Below are 12,457 nucleotides of genomic sequence, written 5' to 3' on the forward strand. Positions count from 1 at the left end.
ATCTGAGAAGGACTTTTCAATATGGCGGACGCACGCAGCATCCCAACAGCATGGAGCTTAAAGCAATGCTGGTTAGTGTCTCATTGGCCACGCTCAAGCCTTTTTCTTCTCACTTCACACTATCTTATTGGCTGTTTTTTTTTTTGTCCAGGCTGGCCGGAGCTCTAAGAGACAACTATTCCTGCTGCCAGGTGGAATCGAAAGGCACCTGAAAATCAAGACTTGCTCTGTGAGTGTCACAAACACAAAGACATGAAACAAAGTATCATGCAGCAGTGTAGCCTATTATTCAATCCTAAATACAGAATCAGGGGTTCACATGAGGGCTGCATGCTTGTTGTAAATCAATTTCAGGTTGCCTTGGATGTAATCGAGGAGCTTTGCTATGAGATGGGACTCCACAGGGTGGAGGCTTTAGATGAATACGCCGTCTTTCTGGTCACACACCGAGGTAACAAGGACTTGCCCCAGTGAAGATCTGCACTCTTTATTCTAAACAGCAATACACTCCAGATAAAGAGATAAATACTGCAGTGTGTTCTGCACAGGTCAGAACGTGCGTCCCCTGAACAAGCGCGAGTACATCCTGGACATCGCTACAGAAGCGGAACCAGTGGATGCCAACTACAGCCTGTGGTTCAGGAGAGTCATCTGGAGTCTACCTCTCAAACTTGACAATGAACTTTACGTCACCATGCACTACAATCAGGTAGAGGTCCACTGTAACCGCTGATGTCTTGTTCTACTGTATTCAATCATTGCATCTATCATATTTATATATTTTGTTTATACTTTATACTTAACTTCAGTGATTTGATATTTGGCGAAAAATAGTGTAACGATCTTATAAAATACAACAAATGTTTAAAGTTGAAGCTTGCACTTTCTGTCCCTCTCCTTCCCTCTGTTAACAAAGCTTGAAGTTATTTCATACAGTATGGTTGTCACCCATGCCAGGGGGGTAGGTGTCAGTCGAAGAGTATAACAGTACGCTGAACTGATTTTTTTTGTTTTTGTTTTCCATTCCAAAGACTTTTAGTGAGGTGCAGGTTCCACATTTTTCTCAATAAAGAGGAATTATTTTTTAGGTCAGAAAACACTTTAAAAGGACATGGTCAGCGAAGAGATACATTTTCCCACATTGTCCACAAGGGGGCTCCTAAGTCTACACAACCCAAAAATTCCTCACAAGGAATAAACTTAAGCAACAGTTAAGTGCCTCAAAAGTTTCATGATACAATTATTTTCCCAACAAGGAAAATATATTTTGACTAATGGACAAAATTGTTTGTTTCCAAACCTAGATTTTTTACTTTTTAAATTTGTCTCCCGACCTTTTGGATGAGACTACGTCAGTAATGACACATGCAAAATAATCATAAACAAATGATTTTGCTGCTTATTCTGCATACTTTTATTAAAGGTTACTAGTTTACCAAAACTAGTAGATTTGGTAAACGAGTATTTATATTCAAGATCTTATCATATCTGTCTCCAAATGAGCAATAAGTAAAATATAAATTAAAAATAAATCCCAACGTTTTATTCTCTTTGTTCAGGTGTTGCCAGACTACCTTAAGGCCTTGATGAGTGTGGTCCCTCTGGGGAAGGCCAGTGATCAGCACCTGCAGCAGATCGCCAGACTGGCCGCCCTACAGCACCGTGCCAAAGACACCATCTACCTGCCCACCCTGTAAAGATACACACACATGAACACACACTTAACGTGTTATTTTACCGTATCGAAAAGTATAAAAAATCAGAATGTTGTCAACTTTAGTGTGTGTGTGTGTGTCGTCAGCCGTGAGGTGCAGGAGTGTGTCCCCCCACCGTTCTATGGCAAGCAGGGCTCGCAGCCGTGGCTGAATATGACAACTCAGCACATGCAACATGTCCAGCCCTTAAACCCAAACCAGGCCCGGGCACAGTTCCTTGGTAAGTCTGCGGCTCTGAATTTGGGTTCACAATATCACCCTCCTATGTCATTCTTTTTTAATTTTGTTGTAGAAATGTATCTTAACACTTAGGTAGAAGAGCTCAACACATTTCCGAAAAGTTATCTACTTTTGGAGAAAATTGCATTTAAAGACATTGGTTGTTCATAAACCGAGACTGAATCTTCACATTACCTCTGTTTTTGTAATTTTACTAACTCTTGTCTTGGATGTGTGTTTTCTCAGGTCTGGTCAGTGCTTTCCCCATGTTCGGCTCCTCCTTCTTCTACATCCAGAGCTGCAGCTCAGCCTCCGTCCAGGCGCCGTGCATCTTGGCTGTGAATCTGAACGGCCTGCACTTTCTTAACAAGGATACTCATGTATGTCACAGCAACACAATCACACATGTAACATGCCCTGCACTGGGACCGACATGCAGTCTGGGATATGTTGCATGATTCAGATTCCAAAAAGAGTTGGAATTTTATGAATTTCGCAAGCACATAATAATTTCAAAACAAAGGATTTGGCTCCCTCTGCTGGTTATCATGTTTGCTACATTCCACTGTCATTCTTTCTTTGTATTATCTAAATTAAAGATGACTTTGTAACATTTCCCTTGACATCAAATATTGTATTAGTTTATATATTTTATTTATATCTGTGCAATTCTTGCCAATAAGACCATGCTGTTGTCTTTTTTCTCGCCTGTTTGGTTGTGAATTACATGTTATTTATGGATTTGGTTTTGTGTGTTTGTTTGAGAAGGAGGCCATGGTGAGATTCCCTTTAAAGGAGGTCCAGTCAACTCGCACCCAGAGACCAACTTCGGGCTCAAGTTATCCGTATGTGGAGATCATGTTAGGCGACCTGCTCAACCAACGCATCACACAACTACAGCTGGAGCAGGTGTGTGTGTGTGTGTGTGTCCTGTGAGAAGCAAACAGATTAAAGGAATGTAGTTGTATATTACAGTATGTTACTGTACTTTAAATTGCGACGACTGTTTCTGAATGTGGCGGTGTGTTTTGCAGGGTCTGGAGCTGTGCCGAGTCATTGCCATGCACATGGAGAACATGTTGTCGGTCAGAGAAAAGAGACTCACTTTGCCACCAAGTGAAATCACCCTTCTATAGCACAAACATGAACATGCACACAGAGAGAGATTATATTGTATGCCTTATAAATGTACTGTATCTACCTCTATTTGAAAGTAGAATATTTTGATATGTAAAGGTTATATTTGTTTAATATTATACTGAATGGATGGTGACGATGTTGAACAGACTGCCGCTATAATTATTTTCTCGATGTTTAGTCAGTGAAATATCAGAAAAGGTTGAACATTTGAATCATATCCCCAAAGCCAAATTTAATAGGTTTAAAAGTTTAGGTTTAACATTTAAAATTAGAAGCCTCGGACAAGTCCCTGATAATCAAGGTTTGTACTGTTATTGCAGAGAAACTTATAAAGACAAATACTCCCATTTTTTTTTAAAAGTGGAAAGTCATATTTTAAAAAAATGGTCCCCCTTAGATCCCATAACTGTTTTTAGTTTGACCTTTTAAGCCAAAACTGTTTAAGACCCTAACTGCCATGGCTGCTTCACAGAGAAGAGATTATAACTTCTCCACTTAAAAAGAATGAAACGACCTGATAAGCTTTTGTTTAAATGTTGATTTTCACAGTACAATAGAAGAGACCCTGCTGTAGTCAGCTACAGAAAACGGATTTATGCAACACTGAGAGAAAAACTATGAAGCTAAACAATAGCCTTGTCCTCTTTGAGTAACCCACATACATCATTCATGAACTAAATCCATTTATTAACAAAGCTGCATTACCATTTAAATTTAAAACAAGAAAAAGCAACAGGTGATAAAATTAACTTTAATCTTCATCCCATTAAATCAAGGAAAGGAAACAGATTAAATGGATTTAAAGGCCACATGACTCTTTGCACTTACATTTTTTTAACCATGCATATATACTTTTTGTATTACAGCTGTTGTATGTAATAATGCTTGTGAAAACAATAAAGTTTGTACAAATCACAATTCTGATATGGGAATTTTTTTCTGGGTAGAGGAGAGCTACATAAACATTAAAATCACTGGCAATGAAAAAAAATGTACCGGTAATGAATAAATGGAATCTAACTAATTAAAAACAAAAAGGTTCAAAACCATATAAAAAACTAAATAAAACCAGTTACTTCAGATCTGTCAGGTACTGTAAGTTTCATGTTTCATTTATTGTTTTTCAGTCTTTTCTTTAGTAATAGATAGATATATACTTTATTGATCCCGAGGGAAATTCAAAATATAACAGAAAGTATAATATAACTGAAAAAATATATAATGTTAAAATCAGATATTCTTTATTCTCCATTTCTATAAAGAGGATAAAAAAAAGAATAAATGTTAAATTGTTAAAATGAAACCCCAGTTTTCTTAAAGAAAAAGATACATTTTTGAGTTTCAATAGATTTATATGGAAGCCCATTATTGCCAGTAAAAAAAAAAAAAATTAAAATAATGAAGTCTCATAATTTCAACTTTTTCTCATTATTTTGACTTATCTCATAATTTTGACTTTTTATCTCATTATTATGACTTTATATCTCATAATTTAGACTTTTTATCTCATAATTTCAACTTTATATCTCATAATTTCAACTTCTTATCTCATAATTTAGACTTTTTATCTCATAATTTCAACTTTATATCTCATAATTTCAACTTTTTATCTCATCATTTTGACGTTTTATCTCATAATTTTGACTTTATATCTCATTATTATGACTTTATATCTCATAATTTAGACTTTTTATCTCATAATTTCAACTTTATATCTCATAATTTCAACTTTTTATCTCATAATTTTGACTTTTGATCTCATTATTATGACTTTATTATTTTCATTTTTTTAACTGGCGGAAACTATTGTAGTTAGTTTTAAATGTTAATTGGTGAACTCACCGCCTTTGTGTTGTTGTGTTGGACCTACTGTATGTATAATGTGTAATGTGTGTAATGTGCACCCCCCCTCCAAAGGGCTCTGCTCTGCTGTGTGGGCGTTTCTCAGTAATTGCTCGCAGATTTTTTCGCTCTCATTGGTTAAAAACGACGGGGTTCGTGTGAACCGGGTTGAGTGGCTGTATGGGGGGGGAGGAGGAGGAGGAGGGGCGGGGGCTGTGGTCAAACCCACCACGACCTAGACAACACTAGAAGGGAGAGAGAGGAGAGAGAGAGAGGAGGGAGGAGAGCCGCAGCAGCAGCAGCAGCAGCAGCAGCAGCAGCCCCGCTTCTAGTCTGCATGGGCTAGTCAGCTAGCTAGCGTTTAGCATCGTCCAACGGCTGAAACCGCGTCCGGTTTTGTTGTCTCCCCGCTCGCCCGACCAGCCCTGTCGCCCCTTCACCACCCGGCTTCAAGATGATGAAGTTTAGGTTTCGTCGGCAGGGCACGGACCCGCAGAGAGAGAAGATAAAACAGGAGCTTTTCGCCTTCAACAAGGTAAAGTAACGGTTCCGAGGAAGGGGAGAGAGAAAGAGGGGTTCATCATGCTCTCCCCCCCCCCCCCCCAAAAAAAAGAAAACTACGTTTCCATTTCAAAACGGGACCCAGCTTTCTTTTTTAGTCGAGCACTCTGCAGCATTTCCCTCCCCGCCTCTCCTCCTCCTCCTCGGCCGCTCCTCTCTGTAGCTGCTTCGAGTCAGAAACAGGCATTTGATGCAAACTGCAGTTGATGGACGGTCGACTTGGGACACTTTGTTGATGAGTGTGTGAGTGTACCGGTGTATGTGTGTGTGTGTGTGTGTGTGTGTGTGTGTGTGTGTGTGTGTGTGTGTGTGTGTGTGTGTGTTAATTGGCTTAACTTACACACACACGGCCCTCGAGGAGGAGGAGGAGGAAGAAGAAGTGGAAACTTCTGCTAGTAGTCTCGACATGACTAATTAACCAACCTTCATCAGATTATGTCAGTGATGGGGATTATCAGGCTTCACGTTAACAGGATAAACTCGTACAGCAGCAAGTTTTGAGGCTTAATGTGAGTGCAGTTTTAGTTATTTAATCAGAATGGTAATCAAGCTTGTAAGTGTGTTTCTTGGTTCCTTTTTGTTGTGGCGTCTTGTTTCAGGTCTGCTTCAGGAACATCAAAAGTCACATCATCTTCCTGTGGCCTACTTATTACCACTCTTGAGTGATGTATTCTGCAGCATTTTTCTTTTCACCTTGACTACTTGCTGTTAAACTGGTGGGAGCTGCGACTTGGCCAACCGTGTCAAAAGACCACCAAAGCAAACTTAACTGCGGTGGCCTTGAACTAAGGTTAGGTTAGGCCAGTGTCTGTCTGCATACTCAAAAAGTAGAGCAGAGTGTCCCAGAGAGGGCCCGCTGTCCAAAGTTTTTGATGTTGAAAGCCACAATTTGCCACACACCATGAGTCAATGTCAACAAAATACACCACAGTCTGTTGGTCAAGTGTCTCCCTCTTCACTGATGTGTCCGTCGCTCCACTCTTTTCTCTGTCCTCTGTCTTGTCTGGTTCCACGCTTTTAAAATCAGGTTTTATTGCAAAGACTGATACACACAAAGTATTTGTTTTGATGCAATCAGCGAAAACATAGAGGCACAGATCAAACAGAACACAAGTACTGGCAGCACTTTAACTTTTTTTATTTGCTGAATCTGCGATCACTTGACAGCACTGTCTCTACTGACTTCAAAGAGTTCTCTCTAAAACAATACTGCATCACAGTGATTTGTCTCTTTCTGCTTCCCACTCTTAACTGGCCATCTCCTATTGACACTGGTGCCTCCTTCTTGATTCTTGTCTCGGTGTTTTTGTCTTCCCTCGTCCCACTTCTCTGTCAAATCAAACTCTGAAATGGGCCTCAGAGTGGTGAGATTGATTGGTGAATGTCTGCAAACGCTTGGAAAAAAAACCCAAAGATGCACATGAGTCACTTGAAACATTTTCTCCAGGGTTGCAAACTTTCTCAAGGTTTCCTCTGCACTTATTTTACACACAGTTCAGACACTAAGAATTTCTCAGAGGATTCGTTCCAAAAACTGTGCGGCATGACAGAATATCCGTGGTGTCCGCAGGGATTATCATCCCACATGCCTGCTCAATTCAGTCCTGCTCTTCGTGCCGTTAAAGGCCGGTTGTTTAAGCATCATGCATACACGACAGGGAGTGATGTAGGCCGACTGCATATCATCACTGCTGCGGCCTCGTGCCGAAGATAATCAAAGCAGCGCTGGTATCCAGAACAACATCTCGACCTTCAGTGTGATATTGCTTTCATTCAACAGTTACACAAGCAGAAAATGGTAGTAAAAAGTCAAGATCAACAACAAACACATTTGTTTTTAAACTCCAACTTAACTAACACTATTTAACTTAAACTAGACAAGCCAAGCAACCCGTACATTCTACTGCACTCTTGCTACTCTGCTTGTGTCCATGGTTACCACAGAGCAGCTACTTTGTAGTACCAACCTGTACTGTTGTATTCAAATATATTTTATCATGACAGCAGTGAAATTAGAGTCAGTTGTGTGATTCTGAGGTATGAGGTTGATGAATGAAAGTATTCAAACCTGCAGGCTGAGGAGGAGTGATGCATATTGTGAAGAGGTGTAGAGCTGCTTTTTGTACTGTATTCACTGCCTGATAAACTGTACAAACTATATCTTTTCAAATGGAGCAGGCCCCCTACATGCATTCGGTTCAAATACCGGATCAATGTGTCAAGTTTTTGAACTGTTTTTTTGCAATTTGAAGACACATACTGGCAGCCACACACTGACATTTTAAAGCTTTGGCACCAGCTGCCACAACTATCAGAGGTGGTCGCTCAACAGGAGTGTTTCTTGTGATGTGTGTGTGTGAGGGAGAAGAGAGTGTGAGGGATCAGACGGGTACTTAAAAAAACGAAGAGTTAATGTTTCACCTCATATCTTAGCTCCAAGCTCAATAATCCCTTTCCAAATTTTATATCTCAGAGGCTGCTAAGGGATCTTAACCCCCCCATTGACCTCTTTAAAGCAGGTTAAATTATTATATATATATATAATAATCTCTCTACAAAGATTTAAAGTTCTCTTTTAGTCCTCTCTGTATATCTAAATGATTTCCGTGCTGTCTCACCTCCTCCTGACAGGGGCTAGAGGAAGAACTGTGAATTTATAATTTCCATTTAACAAAGTCTGCACAGAATTGTAATAAAACACTGCGTCTGCTGTCAGAGTGTTTTAAAGCTTTTTCCTCTGACTTTATGAGGGGCGACCTTTTAGTGGTGCAATACGAATGGAAAAAAAAAAAAATACAATAAAGGAAATACATCTGTGTGTTTTGGTTTTCTTGTGTCATCTGAATATCTCTGTCTTCTTCCCCTGCAGACTGTGGAGCATGGATTCCCCCATCAGCCCAGTGCTTTGGCTTTCGACCCGAAGCTGCAGCTCATGGCTATTGGGACAAAGTCAGGAGCCATTAAAGTGTATCCTTTTATCATCATTCCATCCAAGATTGAATCATTTATTTGTTTTCAGTCAGTAATCTGGCTGACTACGACTTGAGGACAAAGACTATTAAAGAACAACCTCCGAGCATCTGCTGCTAAGGTACAGACACTGCTTTTCTCCCAGTTTTGTGTTTTTAATCTTTTTCTTTTTTAGCGTTGATCCCTCAAATATAGTTATCACTTGTGGAAAAGGTATTCAATGAGGACAGGATTGTCACTCAACTGGAAAGTAGCTGTGCATGTACGTGCGTCACCGCTTGACACTTGGAGAGGGATAATGCTTGTTGTAGTCTATACAGAACACTATGCTGTAAAGAGAACTGCTAGTGTAATATCGCCCGATATTATCGGCTGGCCCATAAATCGGTCGGGCTCTAATCTTAAGGTCTGAAGCAAATGCAGGTGATTCATACATCTGTTATGCTCTGTGGTTTTAGATTGTGTGTCTTGTGCAGGTTGAACTGAATATTTAGAGGACCGTCTTCTAAAAGCCTTTTGAATTTTAAGTTTTGGATGAACTGCTATGTCTTACTGCTAAGTGTTGCTGTTTTTCCTGCTTACATGATGACTCACAGTGCTTCATGAATTCTGAAGAAATACTGATCAGATATATATCTGCAGCAGAGCTGTTTATATAACAATTCAGTGGAGCAGTGCATTGCTGTGTGTGTTGTCAGTGTCTGTGCAAAGAAGAGGATCTGTCTTCTTTTTTTACAGTCTGGGTTTTGTTTTGATTGTTGTGGCAATTATTATTGAGTTAAATGTTTAATTACTGTAATCATTCGAGGGTCAGCACTCAGCACAGTACTGATGGCAGGCAGGTGGCAAAATAGAACCCAACTTTACCGTCCTTATTTTTAAGAAAAATCAAAGGGAGACATGGAATATAATCATAAAAGGTTCCTTTTCGTTATTATAGAGATGCACCGATTGTATTGGTTGAACAGCGATATCAGCCCTTTTGAAAAGCATCGGCCCCTAAGCGCATAATGTGGCATGGGACAGTGTCAGTAGCCAATGTGTTTCTGCTCCAAGTAAGTTTACCTAAGTGCTGATTCAGAGAAGAGTTTTTAATTCATGGAGCAGAAGAAGTCGCCTGTTGGACAAACTGTACATTTGTTTTCATGGTCAAACATGAAAGAAATGTCAGAAGTGTGGAAGTTAGCTAGTTTCAACGTAGGGTTTAGTGTTGACTTAAAACCCAAACTTAAGACAGAACGTACACAGAGCTGGTGCATCTGGCTCTGCAAGTTTATTGGCCAAAGAAGAAGAAGAAGACAGCATATCAGACAGCTGTGAAAAGAGGTTGACAAGCGGTGACACTGACAGATTGCATTAAAGAAATACACTGCTGCAGTTTCTCATTAAGTCAGATATCGTGATGTATCGTATGATGATTGTCTTGCAATATATCAATTGAAACAGAATCGCTTTATCATGATATTATCGGCATCATGGGCCGCAAGTTTTATCGTGAGTTACCCTGCACTTCCCACTCCTATTATTGTGTCATCACCACATCCTCAGGATAACTGTGACTAAACGCCCGGAACTATCCAAACAACATCATCATAATTTCATACGGTATTTGGAACAAGCTTAGTATATCATGAGTGCATATTTGTGTCTGCGGTCAGTGATGATCTAACCTCCGATCCTGGCTCTGGTTGTGCAAGACTGAGTGTGATTGAGCAACAGAGATATAAGTTGGATCTTGAGCATTGGTTTGGCTCTGTCTTATGAAGCACCACAGCAAACCATAACTTGGCTGAGAGCGTCAGTTGTGTCAAAAACTCCAGTAGTTTGGAGACTCATTCAATGTCCCATGACTTAATTTCTCAATCTCTGGCTGCTATGTATGATTATTGTGATGTTTTTGTAGCTGAAAGCACACAAAACATCCTTCTGTTGCTCTGTTGTTTTAGTCTGTCCTCCGGTGTACTACTCAAGCCCCATCTCTTGAAAATGAAGAGTTTGGATGTTTTAAAGCACATGTTTAGGGTGTTTGTTAGGCATATGTTTCATTTGTCAGTTGAGAGCATGTAACAGGACCCATGGACACAAACATTCCTGTGTACATGTTTATGGCAACAGTTTATGGCTATTTAATCAGCATGTGAAGGGAGACTGGCTGTGCTCATGTGTGTTCTGTGCAGATGCATCAGACTGGAGAATCGACTCTTTGAGACACAGCTTTTAGAGCGAGAGAGGGGGAGAGAGAGAAGGAGACTGGTGGTGCCAGGCACTTGCACCCCAGAGGGAGATGGATGGAGGGAGAACAGGAGGAGAGGGGGTGGTGGAGATTAACAGAAGCGGTAGAGACAGAGGAGTGAATCCACTATTAGGCTCTAAAAATCACTAAAAACAACAAACGACACCTCAAAGCTCAGACTAGGCATCCTGCTTTAGTACACGGTCCCAGCTGCTTTTGGAACTGCTGGGAAAATGTGCAAATATGTGAACAGTTAGCCCGTATTTGTTGCAGAAATATAAAGAATTATATTTTGTTGCACATTGTCATTGATTATTTTTCTTGATGTAATGGGGTTTGAAATCAATAGAAAATGTGTTCAACGTTTCTTGATGAAGCAGTTTTAGATGTAGAAAACTGACTAAGCAGTGTGACAACACGTTCTTTATTTAAAGTTATTTAAAGACTAAAGATTTTAGAAAGACATACACTAGATCTACTTTTTTATGTGCTTGCCAGCAACTTTTGAAGCCCTAAGCAGAGAACATGCATTTGTTTTACTAGAAAATTTCTAGTAATATTCTCGAGATCTCAACTTATTTATCTCGTATCCCCAGAGTTGCAAAATAACAAGATAACTTAGATATAGGCTTAATTTACCTCATTAGTGTGGACAATGGTAGCATGGCATGTCTACACACTGATGGTGGAGGCTGCTCTGGAACGTGGCCATCAGTATTAGCTAATCCATTCATACACACCTTCGGAGCAGCGGAAGCAATTTGGGGTTAAGTGTCTTGCCCAAGGACACAAGGGACATGTGGCTGCAGGAGCTGGGGTTTGAACCGCCCAGTAGTCTGAGTCACAGTAACTAACCAGTGGCCTATTATTTATTTTCCAGTTCACCTAAAAACGATACCATTATCACGAGAAAACAAGCTTTGTGATATAAAGAGATGAGATACATTAATGCATTATAATGGGAAAACCAGATTTGCTACCCCAAGATAACGTGGAAAATAAGTTGAAATCTTGAGAAAAAACAACTTTAATGTATTCATTATCATGGGAAAACCAGATTTGATATCTGAGGTAACACTGAACTGGAAACACAAAACTGAAAGACTTATCTTTTCAGCACTGACATCAGGCTGCAGTGAAAATGGTAAAAACACATTTTGTGAGCTGAAAATGTGGTTAAGATTTAACTTCTTATGTATTTACGTTTTTTGATATATGCGTGTGTATTCACATTCCTTGATAATCTCACAGACTCGCTGACTTGGGTTTGACCTGGAGGTCCACACACACACACACACAATCACACACAATCACACACAGGCTCTGAGACTATTCCAGCCTGTAGTGCCAGATGTGTGGTTTGAGTGTCACACACAGAGTGCTGTTCTGGGTGTGCTGGGTGAAAGGAGAAGTTCAGGAGTCAAGACTGAAAGCTGAAGATATAGTTTGGTCTCGTAAACGCAGAATTTATCGATTCAATTTCAAACATGGAGGGCAAAACAGTTAAATTATTAGGAGAAAAACAAAACGTGTCTTCCTCTTTGAACTTACTCTCCTCTTGGCATGTTCTCTCTTTCTGCCTCTCCATGACTTTCTACATGTTCTCTCCTTTTTCTCCTTCTCTCCCACTTTGCATGTTTATATAGGCAGAGTCATGTTACGCTCTGAGAGTTTCTGCTTCCACCACAGACTGGGGCTCGGCAGAGGGAAGGGGACAATGTGGTGGGGAGTTTTGTGTGTGAGGGGTGGTGGTGGGTCTGGGGGGGGAATTTGGGGG

General features: G+C 40.2%; 2 protein-coding genes across 2 annotated transcripts in view; both read left to right on the forward strand.

Moving 5' to 3' along the window:
• The window catches only part of myo15aa (myosin XVAa), a 30,274-nt gene extending 25,797 nt beyond the window's left edge, over window positions 1-4,477 (forward strand). Inside the window, exons 56-64 of the mRNA XM_065965157.1 lie at window positions 1-71; window positions 152-229; window positions 355-451; window positions 549-709; window positions 1,560-1,693; window positions 1,802-1,935; window positions 2,181-2,314; window positions 2,703-2,843; window positions 2,969-4,477. The exon at window positions 1-71 is cut by the window's left edge and continues 24 nt beyond it. Coding sequence (XP_065821229.1) covers window positions 1-71; window positions 152-229; window positions 355-451; window positions 549-709; window positions 1,560-1,693; window positions 1,802-1,935; window positions 2,181-2,314; window positions 2,703-2,843; window positions 2,969-3,070 — 1,052 coding nt within the window. The 3' untranslated portion in view covers window positions 3,071-4,477. The remainder of the gene's footprint in view (window positions 72-151; window positions 230-354; window positions 452-548; window positions 710-1,559; window positions 1,694-1,801; window positions 1,936-2,180; window positions 2,315-2,702; window positions 2,844-2,968) is intronic.
• A 678-nt stretch (window positions 4,478-5,155) lies between these two features.
• llgl1 (LLGL scribble cell polarity complex component 1) overlaps window positions 5,156-12,457 on the forward strand; it is a 32,764-nt gene continuing 25,462 nt past the window's right edge. The window contains exons 1-2 of the mRNA XM_020650671.3: window positions 5,156-5,451; window positions 8,347-8,444. Of these exons, the coding sequence (XP_020506327.2) occupies window positions 5,371-5,451; window positions 8,347-8,444 (179 nt within the window). The 5' untranslated portion in view covers window positions 5,156-5,370. The remainder of the gene's footprint in view (window positions 5,452-8,346; window positions 8,445-12,457) is intronic.

Source organism: Labrus bergylta, chromosome 16 (genome assembly GCF_963930695.1).
Source record: "Labrus bergylta chromosome 16, fLabBer1.1, whole genome shotgun sequence".
NCBI lineage: Eukaryota > Metazoa > Chordata > Actinopteri > Labriformes > Labridae > Labrus > Labrus bergylta.